The sequence below is a fragment of the Dipodomys spectabilis genome, unplaced genomic scaffold (genome assembly GCF_019054845.1).
Source record: "Dipodomys spectabilis isolate Male_0828 unplaced genomic scaffold, ASM1905484v1 ptg000054l, whole genome shotgun sequence".
Classification (NCBI taxonomy): Eukaryota; Metazoa; Chordata; class Mammalia; order Rodentia; family Heteromyidae; genus Dipodomys; species Dipodomys spectabilis.
Window position 1 is genome coordinate 13,338,823 of NW_024870731.1, and position 21,730 is coordinate 13,360,552.

A 21,730-nucleotide genomic window follows, 5' to 3' on the forward strand; every position below is an offset into this window, starting at 1 on the left:
AAACCTGTCACTTCTTAGAGAAATAAGGACACTGAGAGCCAGAGTAATGAAGTAACTTAGCTCAAGATTCTAATTCTTAGGATGGCCAATAGACACATGAAAAAATGCTCAACTTCCCTAGCCATAACAGAAATGCAAATCAAAACAACTTTGAGATACCACCTCAACCCAGTTAGAATGGCTATAATCAAGAACTCTAATAACAACAGATGCTGGAGGGGATGTGGACAGAAGGGAACCTTCTCGTGGGAGCGTAAACTTGTTCAACCACTTTGGAAAGCAGTATGGAGGTTCCTCAAAAGACTCCACATAGAGCTCCCCTATGACCCAGCAATCCCACTTTTGGGCATGTACCTGAATGATCACAAACAAGACCATACTAAGGCTACCAGCACAGCTATGTTTATTGTAGCATTATTTACCATAGCTAAGATATGGAACCAACCTAGATGCCCTCAGTAGATGAATGGATCAAGAAAATGTAATATATATACACAATGGAATTCTATGCCTCCATCAGAAAGAATGACATGGCCCCATTTGTTAGGAAATGGAAAGACTTGGAAAAAATTATATTAAGTGAAGTAAGCCAGGCCCAAAGAAACATAGGTCCCATGGTTTCCCTTATTTGCAATAACTAGTATATGTCTGAGTCAAGCAGAAAAGGTCAGATAAGTTGATGTTAGGGAAATGAACCCCAAGATAAGTATTCAAATATTTTTCTTTCATGTGATTGTTTCTAACATATTTATAAGATTATTTCTTTGTTGCTTTGTATATCCCTCCCCCACGGTATAACCTCTGCTTTCACTGTATTTGATGTTGGTATAATTTGTGGAGGGGAAAGGAAAAAACAAATTGTTTAAATAGGGATACAAGTGGACCCATTGCAAGAATTAGATGTACAGGTCGTTATGTCAAAAAAACGAACTTTACAACTTTGGCCTGGGGTAAGGGTAGGTAGAGGGGGGTGGAAGATGGGAAGGGATGGGAAGGAGAAACAAAGGAGGAGGCTACAATACTTGATAAGAAATGTACTCATTATCTTGCCCATGTAATTGTAATCCCTCTATACAGTATTTTCACAATTTTAAAAAAATGATTCTAATTCTTGACAGTGAGAAATCAGCAAGACTATAAAATAGCTACAGGTGAGGACCATGCTGGTATTTCCTAGTACTTGATTGCCAAGATTCAACCTAATGTCCAGGACACAAAAGTCATGTTACATAAAGATTCACTGAATGACTACATACACTGAAATTCTTTCTAAGGTACCAAAATGTGTTGGTTACGATCATTGTGCCTGAAAGAGCCATCCCCTGGCAATCCAAAAATATGGAAGTATAATGAAGTTGAGGTTCTTCTAGACACATTTGTCTAATAGACAATGTACATGTTCATTGTATAGGATACTTCATTCCACTAATTTCTTTTCAAATGTACAGATGTGAAAATGTATAGTATTCAAAACACACACGCACACGCACACACACACACATATCCCAAGCCAGCCAGGATATAACCACTCTATCTCAAAACTAACCATCCTAAAAAGGGATTGGAGGCATCACTCAAGTGGCTGAGCATTTGCTTACCAAGTGTGAGGCCCTGAGTTCAACACCCAATACTACCAAAATAATTAATAATAATAACAATAACAATCATAAAAAGTAAGGCCTAGGTGTGATGCTATGGATGAACAGGCAAAAGAAACTCCTACTTTGTTGACATAAGGGAAATCTAGTGGCAGAGCCCTCTGTGAACTTAGTCACATGATTTCAGCTGGTAACCTGAGTTTATATAAAAATTAAATGGGTGTTTATTTTTATATATTTTTCACATGGCTGCTGAATGAAGCAATGACTTTGTCTAAATTAAGCCCAAGGTTGAAATGAGCCTTTTCTTAGCACATCTGATGATGCTCAGTTTCCTGTTAAACTGAGTAAATCAATTTAATGATCTTAAAGATTGAAACAGATTGCCTAATATTATTCAGGCAACAATCTCAAGCAAGATCATTCCTTGGCAGGTGAATTTTAGCCTTAGGCTGGTAGGCAGATGGATTGCAAACAAAAAGCAATCAAGCATGCTGGGTGTTGGATGAGGCATGGATCATGTTCTAAACAATAGAGTCAGATCTCAGTTTCTGTGGTGGCCCATGTTAAGAGCCCATAGCTTTTATTATTTTACTTATTTACTATTTTACTTATTTATTTATTATTTATTTTGATGGAAAAAATGGGGCTTTTTATTGTTACAGAGCATTAGGACTATGAGCTGTATTTTGCATGCTAATTTTGCATGTTAATGTAGAAGATTCACAGTCAGTAATGTCTAAGAGTTTTCCCTTCTCTTGACTTTGAGAAGAAGGATGGAGAGTTTTTCTTTTCATATCACTCTTTGGTCTTAAAGACATGATCAAAGGCAAATAAAAAACCTGAGGATGTTCAGAAGCTGAAGTTCACTCTTACACTGTTGTCTAAAACACTATAATCAAAATAATAAACACACTTTTCAACAGTCATAATTCAGTAACACAGAGCCACATTCTAGTAAGAAAAATCTAAGTCGTCATTACTCCCCTTAACCAATGTCAGTTGATAGGTGACATTAACGGCCAAAACCATTCACCAAATCCTGCCAGAGACATTCCTGCGGGCCCTTCCCGCTAAGTCCTCCAGCCCTGGACCAGTATTCATAACCAGGGATGGATTTACCCACTCAAGGCTTTTGGCAATATTATAAGATACTTTTGACAAGTAGGAGGAGAGTGCTGCTCTGTTTCACAACAAAGGATTATTGAATCCCAATCTCAGTATTCTGCCTGAGATAAAGACTATTCTCTTTTCAGGGTAATTTGAGAGAAACGAAGTCCTTAAGTCAATAGAAATTTATGGTCCTAACCTTGGTTTTCTTTAAAATGGTGTCTTTTTTTCATTATTTCTAGGGAAAGGAGATTTAATTGGTGCAAACCTATCAATTAAGGACCAAGTGATCAAGACCAATGCAGATGTGAAGGCTTTAACTTACTGCGATCTCCAGTGCATCATCCTCAAAGGACTCTTTGAAGTGCTAGACCTTTACCCAGAATATGCTCACAAATTCGTGGAAGACATTCAGCACGACCTCACATATAACCTTCGAGAAGGTCACGAGAGTGATGTAAGTCTCATTTCTAATTAGTGCTGAGCTCTGTTAACATGAAATCTGGAGATCATTGACAACAGTAGAGAAAGATGCCATAACCTCACTTTTAAAAGTCCTTTAATATAAGGTGTGATTATTCAGCCTCTGGCTCTGATGAATTAGCTAGAAGCCAAACTGGGAGTTTGTCACTAACATTCTAGGAAAATTATTTGTACATGATTTCTCTTAACTCAGCTTCTTTCTTGATTTATTTAATGTGCTTAAAATTAATTTGAATTTCAATAACTATAATATTTTCCTAGAGATGTATGATTTCTCCAAGAGTTAAAGATCTCAAGGTAAAGTGCATAGTTCTGTATGCCATATTTGTAATTGTTCAATACTCAAATTGTTTGACATGAATTTCCTTAAAACAAATGATTTTTAGAGAAACTGTTCCCAAAATTATCTAGCTTAAACTGACTAAATAAGCACAAAAAAATTCAAAACCAAAATTGTCACACTGAAATCATAATGAGCACTTTATGCAATTATATATTTGCTTCATGCTTTGGTTTATACAAACACATTTCCTGTTAAAATATGTGCTACTGTGCAGCTCTATGGTTATGCTGATCATGAATATGACTCCATTAAATATGTCAGAGACAAATGATTTAATAGGAATGATTGTTGAAAGTTGAGCAAAATCATGCACAGTACTGGGTAACAAATGCTTGTCCCTGATACTTGCAACAGTCAATATTTAAGGGGTTTAAGAAACTGTGGTTTTGACCAACCGAGTAGACAATTGTAGCAATTAACATTGAAGAAAATTCAAATGGCTCCATTTTGGTTGGAGATATAAAATAATGTTAGATACCTAGGTGATATGCCATTCATGACGATCAGTTATGTGTGGACATCTTTCCATTTGGTAGTAAACAGAGAAGGTATAAAAATGAATTGGCTGTTATGTATAAAGCCCTCTATCTATATAAAGTGTCTTATTTATTGCTTAAAACAATCTTTAAGGTTAAATATCAATCTACTTCCATGGAAGAAACAACCGAGTTCAGAGTACTGCGTGATCATACAAATTTGTAGATGGCTGAGACAGAGTTTGAGCATAGGTATCAGACTTAAAACCTACACAATTTCTATGAAATATATTGCCTCTTTTTGAAGCCAGTTTCATATAATTACTTAAATAGATTAAAACTTAAAGCTAGATTGTTCTTTGTGCTCTCCATGAAAACATAAAGTAACAACTTATTTGAAGACTAAAGGTGAGCTGGGGATGAGGAAATAATCAAAAAAGGAAGAAGAAATGAGAAACAATATCAGTGGGAAAATGGAAAATACTAGATAAAACTTGTAATTTTTCACATTTGATGCTTGGATTTTAAGGATCTTTACATTTTCTATTATTATTTATGGGGTACAACATGATGTTTGACTATGGTTTGAAATATTCCCCCCATAGCCACCAGGCTCATATCTTCAACTCGTGGTCTTCAGCTTTTTGTTCCCTGGGGGAAGCTGTGGCAGCTTTGGGAGGTAGGACCTAGCTGGAGGAAGGAAGGAAGAAAGGAAGGAAGGAAGGAAGGAAGGAAGGAAGGAAGGCAGGCCACACCTGTGTAAGTGATTTGACCAATCTCTAGTTTGTCCACCACACAAACTCACTGACATGCTGTTCTGTCCACACACGTGGAATAGCCAGATCTGTGCTGTATCAGAAAGGAAGGATGGATTGGCTGGAAATTGGACTAGAGACTATTGCACTCTTTATTATTATTGTTGTTGTTGTTATTGTTATTATTATTATTGTAAAGGGGATGTACAGAGGGGTTACAGTTACATAATAAGGTCATGAGTACATTTCTTTTTGAACCATGTTACGCCTCCCTCAATGTCTCCCACTTCCCTCACACACTCCCCCTCCCTCCACAAGTTGTAAAGTCCACTTCCAACATAGTGTCTAGTATCATCCTTGCATTGGTTCACCCTTTGTCCCCCATTTCTGTGATTCCCCTTCCCTTCTACAAATTGGATAAACTAATATACAAGACAAAGGATATGGAAATCAAAAACAGTGACAACAAAAGAAAAAGAAAGAAGAAAGAAAGAACTGCAAACAGTACATTATAAAAAACCTCTTGTTTCCATTTCTTGGAGTTAATTTTGATAAGCTTCATTTTATATGGTCATTTGCACATTTCTATTGAGGTATTGTGATCCTCTGCTAAGAATATCATAGACATATTCTAGTTGTTACAAATAAGGAAAACCACGCAGTCTGTGTTTCTTTGGATCTGGCATGCTTTGCTTAATATAATTTTTTGTTACATTCTGACAAAGAATTCATCTACATTTTGTCTATGTTCTGGATATTTTGAATGAATTGCAATTCACAATAGTGGACTGATTCATTTGTTTAGGAAATTAAAACAAGCAAGCAGTAGGGCTACGGTATGGTTATTGCTAACTACTTTTAGACAGGCATATAGTGAAAATCTGGAGCCCAAAGCAGAACAGAAAGATTTATAAAAGCATGCAGGTGGCCAAGAATGGAGTGTCTTTAAGCTTCAGAGATACTAATCACTACAACAACAGGGACAATGCCTAGAAGGCATCACAGGACATGGCCAAACTCCACCCACTGAGGATTCCTGGGTATAAAATTGTGTGAGATCCTATAAAAGACATTCCCCTGTGAAGGGGAATGCTACACTCTGCCTGTGTCCAGCAACCCAGGGAAGTGTTTTCCTATGTTCAGACGCTAGGCACTAAGAGGCCACTATAATCATGGTCCACAGAGATCCAGCTATTGCTGATGACCGACCTTGTCATTGGTCATGCAATACTAGCTTTGTTACAAGAATTGTGGGGTCATAGAGGCATCAATGGAAAGCTTGAGTAATGTGTAGCAGAATTAGATTCTTCGCGAGGAGTCCCTTGGTGTACAGTGTGTGATACTTTAAGGCTAAGAAGCCCATGCTAAAATGGAGACTCTAGGATATTAGAGATTCCAGAAATATAACATGTATTCTCAGGACAATCACAGGCAATGAGTAATACACCAGGCAGGATGCATCGTAAATCCTAGGTACTTGGGGGGGGGGGGGGGGGGGGGTTGAAACAGGAAGGGCTGCAGTTTGGGACCTGCCTGAGCAGAAGAATGTTTTGTGAAGCTCCTTCTCAATGAAGAGCTTGATAACATGCCAGTTCTCCTAACTACAAACAAGTCTAACATAGATGTATTTTCACCCAGGCGCATGCCAGAGCAGAAAGCAAGACTCTGTCTCCAAAATAATGAAGAAAAAGTCAGAGCTAGAGGTGTGACTTAGCAGTAAGAGCTTCTGCTTAACAAGCATGCAAGGCCCCCAGTTCAAAGTCCATTATCATTTGGAAAAAATGAGAGAGAATGGAGTAGGTAGATGCTCATGACCAAGGTCTTCGGTTCAGGGTTGTGCACTGAAACTCATGTTGCAGCACTATGGGTCCCAGTAGTCAAATATGGGGCTGAAGGTATGAGTTTCAGTCTTGATTTGGTTTCCTACCTTTTGTTGAGTCAGGTGAAAGTTGCCAATACTAGGGCTTGCCTTCAGGTCCAACCTATTCTTTTTCAGCTGGTGCTCTACCACTTGCACCAAAGCTCCACTTCCAGCTTTTTTGAGCTTAAATGGAAGTAAGAGTCTCATTGACTTTTCTGCCCTGGCTGACTTTGAACTATGATGTTCAGATCTCAGTCTCCTGAGTAAATAGGAATACAGACATGATCCACCGTCATATATCTCCATTCCTCCCTTTTGGAATAGTATGATTTCTCTTTTTTTGTAAGTTTTTTTATTGTAAAAATACTGCACAGAGGGGTTACAGTTACATAAGCAAGGTCATGTATTTCCTATCCAACATTATTGCCTCCTCCTTTGTGTTTCCCCTACCATCCCTTCCCTCCCACCTCCACATCTACCCCCCTGGATAGTATGGTTTCTCTGAGCCATTGTGATTTGGGAGTATGCAACCTGATCTTTATCTGACACCGCTCACAGCTTAGAATTGGCTTTGAGTCTTAGAAGAGATTTTAAACTCAGACTTTGGAAAGTCGGGGGAACTGCTAAGGCTGCGGGGAGTCTTGGAGATGGTGAATACATTGTGCATTATGAGCTACACAGGGGCCTTTGGGAGTAAGGGCTGGAAGGTCATGGTTTGGATATGAAATGCCCCACACAGCCTCATTTACACTTGGTCCTCAGATAGGGGTGCTATTTGAGGAGGTAATGGAAACACTGGGGTCAGTACAAAAAGTAGGTTTCTCGGGGCATGCTCATGAAGATTGTACTAAATCTCAGTCTTCTCTACTTCTCTGCTACCTGTCTAGTGAGTAGGGCGGAACAGCTTCTGTCACACACTCCTTTAATCCTTCCTCCTTTAACTTGCTTATATCAGGCATCTTGTCACAGCAATGCAAAAGTAACGTTCCATATGTACATATTGTGAAACGGGTAAGTTAAGCTAATTAACGTCTGTGTTTTCTCACTTAGTTATTATTTACTGAAGATGAGAATACTTAACATCTACTTTTCTAGCAACTGTCAAGTGTGCAATACTATAGTAATAGTAGCTACCTATTAATGATAGATATACAAGATCTCTTAAACATATTTCTCCTAACTGAAATTTTCTACCCTTTAGCCAACAGCTCCAACAGGGTTTGGTTTTTGTGTGCTAGTTTTTTGTTTGTTTGTTTTTACTGGGCCTAATATCCTCCTGGTTTACACAGATTGTCACAAATGACAGGAGTTTTCTCCTTTAGGAAAATGAATACTATTCCAGTGTATGTATATACAGTTTTTCTTTATCTATCCATAGATATGCTGATAGTTACATAAATTGATTGCATATCTTAGCTACTGTGAATCAAGCTGCCATGAATAGGGAAGTGTAAATATCTAAGACTGATTCTGGTTTCAATTCTGTTGGATCTATAGTCCGTGGGGGAATTGCTGGATCATGTGGCAATTCTATTTTTAGTTTTGTGCGTAACTACCATGCAGTGTTGGCAACAATACTGATCTACAGTCCCTTCACTCCACATCCTCAGCTGTCAATTCTTTTCTTCTTTTTATAACAGCCATTCTAAAAGATGTGTGCTGGTATGCCACTGTAGTTTTATTCTGAGTTTCCCTGACTATTCACAATGTTAAACTCCTTTTCCTATCTTTGTTTTTTTTTAAAAGAATATCAATATGATCTTTTATACATTATAAAATCAGGTTGTTTCTTTGCCATTGAATTTTCTGAGTTCCTTACCTGTTTTGAGTATGACTCTCTGTCAGATGTATGCTTTGCAAATATCCTATAAGGTTGAATCTTCCCTTTGTTGTCCCTCTTACTATGCAGAGATTTTCGATTTATCTAATTTATCTTTTTTCATCATTTTTCTTTTCTTTTCTTTTTGAGTAATATTTTATTTTATTGTATGTCAGAGGGGTTATCGTTACATGAGTAAGGTACTGAGTGCACTTCTTGTTGAACAGTGTTACCCCTCCCTCATTTTCTCTCACTTTCTCTCCCTGTTTTAACTCTACTCCTCCCCAAGTTATGAAGTTCATTTCCAACATGGTATCTTGTGAGCATTGCTGTTGCATTGGTTTACTCTTTGTCCTTTGTCTTGTCATTTTTTATTCCCTTAAGTGATGTAAGCCAGACCCAAAGAAACATAGGCTCCATGGTTTCCCTCATTTATGATAATTAGTATACGTCTAGAATAGTCCTAGCAGAGAATCAGAATAGCTCAATAGCTATGTACATATGACAATACAAATGATGATAATTAAAATGTACTCTAAGATATGGAATCAAGAGTTTGTGTGTGTATGTGCTTTTAATGTCCTGTGTGAAGTTATTTCTTTTTTCTTTTGTTTTATTTTCTTTTGGTTTATCTCCTGTTGTCACTGTTTCTTATTTTGGTACCTTGGGTCTTGCATATAATTTATCCTCTTTTAAATCAATTTATCAAATTGCTTTAATTTACCTTTTTTTGTTACCTCTGCTTTTGGAGTCATGTTTCCCAACCACATCCCTGCTTCCCTGGAGTTTTTCTCCTATGTTTTCATCTAAAGTTTTAGGGCTTACATTAGGGTCTTTTATACATTTTGAATGGACATCTTTGTATGGTGTGACATAAGGATCTAACTTTTTTATCCGCATGTGGAAAATTAACCAGTGCTAAAATTTTAACCTTGTTTCTGTTTGCTGGAATATTGATAATAGCAGTAATAAAATCCTTATAGGTTTAACCTCAATATTTGAATCATCGTGTACAAATATTTATATTCTCTCCCCCCCTTCTCTTGTCTTCTCTTTTCTCCCCTTGTTTTCCTGTATCATTTGGTCTTTTTATAGCAGTAGCTATAATTTCGTTTAAATATAGCTGTTGCCTATGAAAGATTATTCATCTCATTTCCTCTGTTGAATCATTTTCTTTCAGCAGGCAAATAGAACATCAGCAGACCACTTGAATTTTATTCATAGATTATCTAAGGCTTGTGAGAGTGGCCTCCTTCAGATGCTTTCTTAGCCTTGAACTGTAGCCTTGACACTTAAAACACAACTTTTCTAGAGTCTCTGCTGAAGCCTTCACATGTTTACCACGTCTTCTCCTGTTTGGATGGACTTAGGTTCTAAGCCCCATCTTTTCAGAACCCTGAAGCTGCTGACATCTTTATTCTGCAGTTCAGCCTCCCAGCTGCTGATTTCTTTACTTTTTTATTTATTTTATTTTCCTTAAATACTTCTACAAAAGAGTTTCCATTCAACATGCCAGTTTATGTACACAATGCATCTTGATTAATGTCACCTCTTCCATCCATCAAAAATTGTGTGTGTGGGGGGGGGGGGGGTACTGGGGCATGAATATTCAGAGCCTTATGCTGGCACTCTACCACTTGAGCCACTTCCTCAAGTTCTTGCTACTTTAACCTAACCTATGTAGGTGTACTTAGCGTAGTGCTAAGGTAAGGTGTTGGCTAATGTTTAAATGGGAGCATTGATGAAGTTATTTCTTCTCTGGGATTATATTTGTTGAATTCCAGGTGGTCTGGCTAGTGTGAACATCTTCAGTCAATATACCGCCTTTCTATTTTCCCCTGTTCTCCTTTGCAATGTAATACAAATGTCCTCCGAATAATGACTAGCTCAGTGAGACACCCAAGCTGGTGTGATTCTTTATACTCAGCCCTCTGAGCCATTCAAGTAGATTGTTCTCAGTGCCTGCAGGCAGCAAGCAGTTTAAGTATTTCATCCAAAACTTTGTAATTACTTTTGACTGGAGGGCAAATTCAATGTAAGCTACTAATCTAAAATATGGCTTCTCTTTTTCCAGGGTGATGGGTTGGACATTGGGCTTAGGGCCTCACCCATATGAGGCAAATACTGTATTCCCTGAGCTAAACCCTCAACCATTTTGCTTTTCAGATAGGATATTGGTAACTTTGCTCCAACTTGCCTTGAACTGACATCCTCCTGGTTCCATCTCCTGAGTAGGAATTATAGGCATAAGTCATCATGCTCATCTAATATTTCTTTAAAAAAAATACAGGGCTTCTGAAAGGTCAGAAAAGGAACCCTGGAAAACATTGGAAAAACAAGGACAGGTGCAAAGGAGTGGCATACTAGGAAACTTCCCTAGCCTCGGTGAGCAGCCATCCCTCCCTCAGCTAATATTAGCAGTTTTCTGGGAAGGCCAGGCTGTAACTTGCTGACAGGAACATAGTCATGGGATGACTAGCTCTGGAAACAGAACAAGAGATGGTATTTTAAAAAAAAAACCCTAATGGTGATGCAGGGGTTTTTTGTTGGTTTTTTGGTGTGTGTGTGTATGTGTGTGTGTGTGTGTGTGTGTATGTTTTGTCAGTCGTGGGGCGTGAACTCTGGGCTTGGGCGCTATCCCTGCGCTCTTCGGCTCAAGGCAAGCACTCTACCACTTGAGCCACAGTGCCCCTTCTGGTTTCCTGGTGGTTAATTGGAGATGAGTCTCATGGACTTTTCTGCCTGTGCTGGCTTTGAACCTTGATCCTCAGATCTCAGTCTACTGAGTCCCTAGGGTTACAGGTATGAGACACTGCCGGCGCCTGGCTTCCTGATGATGTTTTAAAGGGAGAGAGATATACAAAAAAAATTTTAAGGCTAACTAAAGTTAGCCTATCCATTTAGCATAAATAAAGATGGCTACTTATATATCTGAGAAAGATGATAGAAGATAGATTATAGATAGATAGATAGATAGATAGATAGATAGATAGATAGATAGATAGATAGATAGATAGATAGATAGAGTCTTACTGTCTTACCATGTGACAGAAGAACCTAAAGGATTTCCTTTAGGCCACAGTTTCAGAGACGTCAGTCCATAGTTATTTGGCTCCATGTTTCTGGGACCATTGTGAAGCAGAACAACAAGGCACCAGAAGTATGTGGAGAAAGATACTGACCACCCCATGATGGACAGCAACAAGAAGTGTCCAGAGCAAGATACTGCTTTTGAAGCATGCCCAGTGACCTACTTCCTCTAACTAGGCCCGTATCCTATTTTCTACTACCTCTCAATAATGCTAGTAAATTATGAATGCAGAAAGGGATTAATGCATTATTAGATCAGAATCCTCATGATGTAACCACTGCTGAAAACATTCTCACAAACACACCTAGAAATATGCTTTACAAATCTCCTAGGCTTTTCTCAATACAATTCCGTTGACAATCAAGATTAACCACCATAGCATATAATTATGTGGATGGGTAGGAAAGTAGATAATAGGAGATAGATGGATAGGTAGGTAGATAGCTAGAAAGACAGACAGATAGGTAATAGATAGATGATAGATAGGTAGATAAGGTATAGAAGAGGTAATCCAAAAATTCATATGGAACAATAAAAAACCCTGAATAGCAAAAACTATCCTTAACAGAAAGAACAGTGCTGGAGGAATATCAATACCAAATTTCAAACTCTACTACAAAGCCATAGTAATCAAAACAGCTTGGTACTGGCACAAGAACAGACCTCAGGACCAATGGAATACAATTAAAAACCCAGAAATGAACCTACAGACCTATAGCCATCTAATCTTAGATCAGGGAGCTAAAAAAATAAAATGGAAGAAAGACAGCCTCTTCAGTCAATGGTGCTGGCAAAATTGGCTGACTGCTTGTAGAAAACTAAAGCTAGATCCTTAAATATCACTCTTACCAGAATCAACTCCAAATGGATTAAATTCTTACTCTTTGTATTTGCCACTCTGTTCTGGTGTCAGTCCAAATATGCAACCAAGCCCCTTGCCTTATTTTCCATACACCCACACAAAACTACTTAATCATACAAGGTTCCCCAGTGGATTGAAGCACACTACTAGCATAAAATTGAAAGTTTAGCAGTGGTTTTGGTACTTGAAATATTTGCACCACCAAATGCAACCAACATAATTTATCTTCATACATTTATCCTTTAAAAGATTACATGGCATTCTTCCCTGTTATTAAGCTGATCATTATTGCTCTCATTTTTTTTCTTGTGCCCTCCACGCTTCCCCCTTACCCCTAAATTCTCCCTCATTTCTGATACATATTAGCCTAATTTTCTCTTTGGCTGTCTGGTCATCTCTCCAATTTTGTCCTCTGGAGGACACCTAGCATCCCAATTAGCTCATAGATTATTGAGTGACATAGATAGGTAGCAGAATATTTGGTTAAGAAGGTTACTGACAGTAAACCCATTTGAAACAAAATCAAGGCCAAAACCACTTGGGGCAAAAGTCAACAGTAAGAAGGGACATGCATACAGCAGTAAGACTATGTCTTCTAGCACTTTGTAAATTGCATAATTTTAGAATGATAGCTTATCTAATTCACATATGAAATTAATTAAAAAATATAAAATGTTTTGTATCTTTGTTGAAAAGGCTAATTACCACTTGTTTTGACCTCATCCTAATTATACATTTCATATAATTAGTGTGTTTTCTGTATTTGCCTTTATTTATAACCCTTGGATGGCCCCAATAATGACAGATTAATTTAGCTATTTCTGTCTATGCAGTTTATGAGAAATTTGTTTCACTGCTTCTTTTTTTCATTAAAAAAAAAACCTTTTACTATTATTTAGGTATTGTGCAGAAGGTTACCAAAGGAGTATGTATCTTTTCTAAACTTCATTTTAAAATCTGCTTTCATTTAAGTTTATGCTGAATCACATCTTGCTGTTTCACTACTTCTTAAGATAAACTATAAAACTGATTTTAGTGCATACTTTTCTGTTGTTAATTTGGAGTCTAGTTTGCCTAAAGATAAGAAATATGAATTTGTGATAAAAAATAAAATAATCAGAGAATATCCAAAATGGCCACTTTCAAAAATGAATAAAGCTAATAGAGCAAAAAGCAGATATTCTGTGACTACATGTGAATATCTTATGTAATTTTTTGTGCCAGTACTGTGATTTGAATTCAGAGCTTTGGCACTAGATTTTTTTGCTTAAAACTGGAATTCAACCACTTGAGCCACAGCTCCACTTCTAGCTTTTTGCTGGTTAATTGAATATTTGAGGCTCGTGGACTTTTCTTCTTTGGGCTAGCTTCAAATTAGGACCCTTAGATCTCAGCCTCCTAAGTAGCCAGGATTGCAAGTGTGAGCCACTGGTGCACAGCTTATGTGCTGTTTATACAGTATAGGAGTTAATTTGTTATTTATGGTATGTGATGGTAGAGCAATAAATGTCAATGATACTTGAAACAAGATAATAAATTCTCTATCTTTACTTATGAGGAGAATGTATAAGAAATTATTAAATGTTAAATGTGTTGATTGCTTTATCTCTTCTTTTGTCCATTCTATATAATTAGACAAAGCAAGAAAAATGCAGCTTCCTCCTCTGTCTATACACCTCTTCAATAACGGAAGGGATAAAGGAAATCCCCACTTTGTCCTGAGATTTGATGAAGGTCTTTGACCTCTTATCGCTAATAAGTACAAAAGATTCCACTAAAGATTAGACAGATCCCCTGAAGCAGAGATAAAGGAGACCATAAGGGTCACCAGCCTGTGTCACCAGCTTCTCTTCACTTTTGAGATATATGAGGTCTCTTGGGTGAGTCAAGATATGGACCCCTAGCAGCTTAAAACTTGATCATTTATCATGATATTTAAGTCCTCTTACTTTCCCTATCCCAAGCACCATGTTAATGGAGTGTGATCACAAAATGGTATGGTTCAGAAGGCTGACACTCAAGTGAAACTAATACATATACAATGATAATACATTACAAAAGTTTTAGAGTTGTCATATGCACCAAGTTTAAACAAATACAGATCAACTATTGAATAGAAAAGTTCATCTTAATAGTGTGTATAAAGTTAATAGAAGAAAGAATGGAAGAATATATCTCTAATATCTAAATCCACTGGGTAGAGCAACCATTTAATCAGAAATTAGTAATCAGAACCAAAGTTGCCATGAGGCACTTCATTAAATGTTTAGATTAAGAGAGAACTTAATATATGTGGTTAGGAACCCTAATGTAATTATTTGTATACCTCCTCAGTCTAGGGTATCTGTTTTGTAGAAAAGCATGTGGCACTATTTAGTCTACTTAAGTACAAGTATTCATAATCTAGGATTTGTTAATTGCACTGCTAAATATGTATTCAAGTTTTTCACATAAGTCCATACAGGGAATTTCATGGAGACTTTCATGGTAGCTCTATTTGTTATAAATGGAATCTGAAATCTAGGTGTCCATTACTGGAAGAGTGGATTCAGTAAACCAGAGTGCATCCATACCCTAGATTCTATGAAGCAGGGAGTTCAAATGGAGTTGATCAACACATAGCAATACAGATAGATGTACAAGTGTTGAATTTATTGGAAAAAAGAATAAAATATGAAACATTTACATCAATTAAAATGTACTCACATAAACTAGTATACATTTTCCCAAACTAATTATAAATTGAACCACATGGTCAGAGAGTAACTATGGCAATGAAAAGGAGCAGAAGGAGGAAGAAGAAGAGGAGGAGGAAGAAGAGGAGGAGGAGAAGGAGGAGGAGGATATATGCTACCATAAACCAAAATATTATAAACTTACAATAACTGAATCAATGAATTATTAGAGAAATACTATACAATTAGCCAATGGCGAGGGTTATTGACTAACTCACAGTTTATAGACCAAGATGCTACTATAATGAAAAAAAGATAAGCTACACTATCAATAAATGAATGAATCTGATTTAATCCATGAATGATGATTCATCAATATGTGATTATTTAATTATAAATGATGATTCATTAATAAATGATGAATCCATTTTAATCCATATGAAAAAGTAAATATTGGTCTCTACTTCATATCATACATAAAACTCAATTCCAGATGAACTGTAGACCTAAATAAAGCCAATTTTCTAGAAGCAAACATTTCAGAATATCTTGCAAAATACCCTCATGTCTTTGGAACAAGCTGAAATTTCTTGAACAGGACATGAACACAATAACAATAGAGAAAAGGATTGATGAACTGATAAATTAAGAATTGATAAATTAAGATAAATTCATCATGACTTTGTTAAGACAATAAAAGGGAAAGCTACAAAGTGAGAAAAGATGTATGTCATACATCTGAAATGCAATATGTACTGAAAACTTCCAAAAACAGGTAGGGAAAAAGACATTCTTAATTTTTATTGTTATTATGAAGGTGATATACAAAGGGTTTACAGTTACACAAGTCAGGTAAAGAATACATTTCTTTTTGGACAATATTACCCCTTCCCCCTCTCTCTCTCCCAGTTTTTTCCTTCCATCCTGTCCACAAGTTGCATAATTCATTTTCAAGATAGTGTCCAGTGAGTACCATTGCTGCATTTGTTCAATCTTTGTCCTTCTATTTCTGTGTCTCCCCTTACCCTCCCATAGTCACATAAGTGAACACACAGAACAAAACAGAAATAAAAACAACAAAACTTCTTTTCTTTCTCTTCCTTTCCTAAGGGTATCCTCCCTTGGTCTTACTGTGTATAACTGCCAACAGATCTGTATAATTTATTATGCCCTGGTATTTTAGATCTACTTCCCCATATGAGAGAAAACATGTACCATTTGTGTCTCTGAGTTTGGCTTAATCATTTAACATAATTTGTTCTAGGTCCATCCATTCCCCTGTAAATGACATATTATTCTTTCTAATGGCTGTGTAAATTTTTATTGTGTATAGGTACAATTGTCTTCTCGGATCTACTCATCTGTTGAAGGGCATCTGGTATGTTTCCATAACTTGGCTATTGTGAACAGTGCAGCAATGCACATAGATGTGCAAGTGTCTTTATTTTATCCTGGCTTCTGATGTACTGGATAGATGTCCAGGAGTGTTATGGCTAGATCATAAGGAAGATCTATGTTTAGTTTTTTAGGAAGCTGCAGACTGCTATTCAGAGTGGTTGTGCTAGTTTACATTCCTACCAACAATGCAATAGGTTTCTTTTTTCCCCTCATCCCTGCCAATATTTGTTGTTGTTCGAAGTCACATGGTTGGCCAATCTAACTGGGGTGAGATGAAATCTCAGGGTTTTTTTTGCATGTGTGTGAGTGTGTGTGTGTGTGTGTGTGTGTGTGTGTGTGTGTGTGTGTGTGTGTGAATTGTGGAGCTTGAACTCTGGGCTTGGGTGCTGTCCCTGCACTCTTCAGCTCAAGGCGAGCAAGCGCTCTACTGTGTGAGCCACAGTGCAACTTCCGTTTTTTTGGTGGTTTATTGGAGATAAGAGTCTCACAGACTTTTCTGCATGGACTGGTTTTGAATCGCGATCCTCATATCTCAGCCTCCTGAGTAGCTAAGATTACAGGCGTGAGCCACTGTGATGTCCGGCTTCAGAGTTGTGTTGACTCGCACTTCTTTATAGCCAGGGGTGATGAGCATTTCCTCATGTGTTTCTTTGCCATTCTTACCTCTTCTTGAGAAGTCACTCCTTAGCACCTTTGGACATTCAGCAATTGATTTATTAGCTTTGGGAGGTGTTTCTTGAGTTCCTTGTATAATTTGGATATTACACCTTTTTCTGATGTATTGATGATAAGGCTCTCCCAGTCTGTTTGTTGTCTTTCTGGTGTAGTAATTATGGCTTTTGCTGTGCAGAAACTTCTCAATTTGAAGTAATCCCATGTGTCAAGTCTCTCTCCCATCTGATGCCCCCCTGGGGTGCTTTTCAGAGAGTTTCTACCTAAACCTATGAGTTCTAGTGTTTATCCTACTCCCTCTGCAGTAATTTCAACGTTTCAGGTCTGAGGTTGAGATAAGACATATTTTTTAAAGGGGAAAACACCTTAAAAAGTCCTCTATAGCAAAATATTTCAAGGTAACTAATGAAGTTTGATCTTTAGCTTCCTGGGCACCTTCCTTAGTCTTATCAAAGTCAGTAGAGAAAAAAGGAAAGGTTATCATTATAGCAAGAATGACGTAATTCCTTCAGCTCAGATTGAGATTGGCAGAAACAGCAGGTAGAATGCAAAGTCATTAAAAGCAAATATGAAAAAGGTCATTTGGAAAAGCTTTTAAGGGATTACCTACTATATTTCATTATCTTTTTGCTTGTTTTTTATGTTAATAGTGCTGGAGAAATTAACATCAATCATATATTTTAATTTACTTAAGTCAGAGTTACAGGCCATGTATTGATATGTGCATGTAAAATGAAAATATAAATGGAATGCTGACTCATCTCTCCAAGTTTAAAGGCAAGTGCAAAGGATGGCTCAGTCGACAGTCCATTTCAAACCAAGTGATGAGTGGCTTGATATTAGTAACACCGTCAACACCTCCATTTAAGGTGCTCCTGGCCAAGGCTAGGAAGCAACAAGGATCAGGGAGGAGTTTCCGTAGAAGTATTGCCCTGGAAAACAAATAGGAGCCAGGCTCTGGTGACTCACGCCTATAATCCTGGTTACTCAGGAGGCTGAGATCTGAGGACTCTGGTTCAAAACCAACTCAGGCAGGAAAGTCCATGAGACTCTTATCTCCAATTAACCATCAACAAGCCAGAGTGGAGCTGTGGCTCTACTGATAGAGTGCTTGTCTTGAACACAAAAGCTCAGGGACATTGTCCAGGCCTTGGGGTCAAGCCCCAGGATGGGCACAAAGAGAGAGTGTGTGTGTAACACAGAGAGAGAGAGCTCACTAACTAGAGGGAAATTGTAGGCACAACAATCTAAGACACAAGTATATATGAAGCAGATCTGGTGACAAGAAAGGAAAGTGTGAAAGTAAGTAAGGATTTATGAGGCTGTAGGAAGTCTTGAAAGACTTGCATGTCATGCCATGAAGTTTGAACCTTATAAACTTTATTCAGAAATTCACCTATTAATATATTCTGAAATGTAAGTCATAGAGTCCTACCAAGGGGCTGTGAGCAAAGGAGCAAGACTGCACATATGCATATAATCCAGTACATGAAACTGTTTAGAGACAGCAATACCAGTAGTAGAGACAATAGCAGAGGTTAAAAAAAAAAAAAAAAAAAAAGGAGTTTCAATTGAACAAGTCAATTTCTGAATACATCTTGATCAGTGTCTATCATTCTGTCCACCCCTATCTACGCCGGCCCTACCTATCCCCCCCAGTCACCTAGTTCCATTTTTACATATGTACATTGAATATTATGAATATATTTACCTACTATTCCTCTCTCCACTCATTTTCCCTCCCTTCTTCCCCTTAACACCTCCCCCCCCCCTTGCAAGACATGTTTTGGTTTTCTGGTATTCATTTTGTTAAACTGTAAATAATTCAATGGGGTTGACACCATGGGAATCAAACCCTAAGTATACCACACTTTAGTTAGTTTGATTGTGAATATATGCATATGGCCAGGAATGTGGATTTTATACATGCACCTTTTTCCTTTGTCTCTCTGAGCCTGACTTATTTCACTCAACATGTTTTTTTCCAGGTCCATCTATTTCCCTGCAAATGACATAATATTATTCTTCCTGATGGATGAATACAATTCCATTTTAAGTTTCTTTATTAAGATAAGAAAATAGTGAAGAACAGGGCATGGGAAATTTTCGGCTATATTAAGAAAGCAAAATTGATGGAGTTGACAGGTGGGTTAGTTAATATGAGAGTAAAGGAACAAGACATACAATAAGATGATATGTGTATTATGGCAGTCTTGACTCGGGAGAGGAAAAGAGGGGAATAAAGTTGGTGAGAGAAAATAGTGAGCTGCTTTTTGAATACATTATGCTTAAAGCATGAGATGTTAGGGAAGTTTTGCCCTTACCATTTTGGATATGTAAAGGAGAAGCCACAAAGGAGACATGTCAGTAGAAAGTGCAGATTCAAGAGTAATGTTTCCAGTGCCAGGAGCTCAGGCCTATAATCATAGCTACTCAGTGGATTGAGCTCTGAGGATTAATGCTCAAAGACAGCCTGGGTAGGAGAGTCCATTAACTCCCAGAAAGCTGGGAAGTGGAGCTATGGCTCAGGTGTTAGAGCGCTAACATGGAGCAAAGAGGCTCAGGAACTGAGTTAAAACCCCGGGACAGGCACAAGAAAAAAAAAGTAATGTGTTTTTCTTCTTTCAACAGAGAAATAGTTAGGTTTTGTGTGTGAATGTCTTCAAGTAATGCACTGTTTACATTTATAGGTTCTGTGATTTCTTTTAATGGTGCCACCTTTAGGTGTGTAAACCACCCTCTACTGGATTTAAGATTGCTTCTAAAATTGCTCCATGTCATTAATCACGATCACTTACTCATTTTTATTGCTTCCTAATATTCCATTGTGTTAAAATGAAACATGTTAATCATTCCTTTTGCACAGTTTAATTGTATCTATTTTTGTCTTATGTCCATATTTAATAAGTTTGGTTTTCATGTGGTAACTTGTAAATGGTGTATATATTGTCTTAATAATCCTGTATTTCCCATACATAGTAAACACATCTCTCAGCTAAGGTGTCCATAGGATACGCAGATAATTTAATTTTGGTAATTTGATATATAAATCTTTTAAAGCTAATTTTTTGTTTTATTTAAGAAATGATTCCATAGCCTAAGGCCATAAAGATATGTGAAATTATTTTTTTCTAAAGGTTTCTAAGTCTTTCCTTTAACCATTAAAATTTTGAATCTATTTGCAATTGTTTTTATTAACGATGTGAAGTAGGAATCCTGTTTTTTAATGCGAAATACAAAGCAATAATATTATTGGAAGATAATAGAGGAGAAAATCTAGGTTATTTTTGTCTTTGGTAGCAACTCTTCTTTTACATTTTTTATTGTTATTATAAAGGTGATGTACAGAGGAGTTACAGATACAAGAGTCAAGTAAAGAGTACATTTCTTTTTAGATAAGGTCAGTCTTTTCCTTGCTCTTTCCAGAGGGGTTACAGTTGCATAAATAAGGTAGTTAGTACATTTCTTTTCAAACTTGTTACCCCCTCCCTCATTTTTCTCCCACTCCCCTCCCCAGTCCTCCGAGTTGTACAGATCATTTCCAACATATTGTCTTGTGAGTATCGCTGTTGCATTGGTTCCCACTTTGTCCTTTGTCTCACCATTTTGTTGTTCCCCTTCCCTTCCCTAATTCAGATAAACATATATACAATACACAGGGTACCAAAATCAAATACAGTGACAACGGAGGACTAACCATAAAGGGAAAAATACAAAAAATAATAAGAAATCACATGTCCATTAAAAATAACAACTTTTTAACTTATTTTTATTACCTTTAAGTAGTTGTACAAAGAAGTTGTCATTTAACAAAACCGTTTATGAATACAATGCATCTCGATCAATGTCACCCCTTTCAACGTTTCTCAAGGTTATTTACTACATGATGCATTGTTGTTCCCACTGATCTGCAATGTTACAGTGTGTTTGTTATGTTACAGTTTTTAAATGTTGTTGAGTATTCTCAACATTCCTCTGATCTCCCATTTTTTACTGCTTTTCATCCGTTTTTTACACAATAGCACACTGCATATATTAGTTTACATATGTAGTAAGTTTGACCTTCAAATAAGTTTTACCTTCAAAAAAGGACCTCCATTTTGATCTCATTATTATAATCACTAAAAACTTAGCTGATGATTTGGGTGTTAGTGGCTCATGCCTATAATCTTAGCTACTCAGGGAGCTGAGATCTAAGAATCACAGTTCAAAGCTAGCCAGGGCAGGAAAGTCCCAAGAAACTCTTATCTTCAATTAACCACTCAAAAACTTAAAGTGGCCCTGTGGCTCAAGTGGAAAAGCATTAGCCTTGAGCACAGAGAGGCTCAGGAACAATGCCCAGGTCCTGAGTTCAAGCCCTACAACTGATGGAAGGAAGGAAGGAAGGAAGGAGGGAAGGAAGGAAGGAAGGAAAGAAGGAAGGACTTGTCTAGTGCTTGTTGTTGTAGGCTTTTGTTTTTATTTTCTAATTTTATGAACTTACTCTGGATTTTATTGTTATATTGAGAAATATTTTATTTAGTTGTTCTACTTGTTATTTCTTTGTAAATGATCTGTCATCACTTTTCTCTGGCTCTCTGGCTACTT

General features: G+C 37.2%; 1 protein-coding gene across 1 annotated transcript in view; it reads left to right on the plus strand.

Moving 5' to 3' along the window:
• Positions 1-21,730, plus strand: part of Kcnh8 (potassium voltage-gated channel subfamily H member 8) — a 394,585-nt gene that overhangs the window by 318,564 nt on the left and 54,291 nt on the right. Inside the window, exon 11 of the mRNA XM_042680104.1 lies at positions 2,951-3,165. Within this exon, the coding sequence (XP_042536038.1) occupies positions 2,951-3,165 (215 nt within the window). The remainder of the gene's footprint in view (positions 1-2,950; positions 3,166-21,730) is intronic.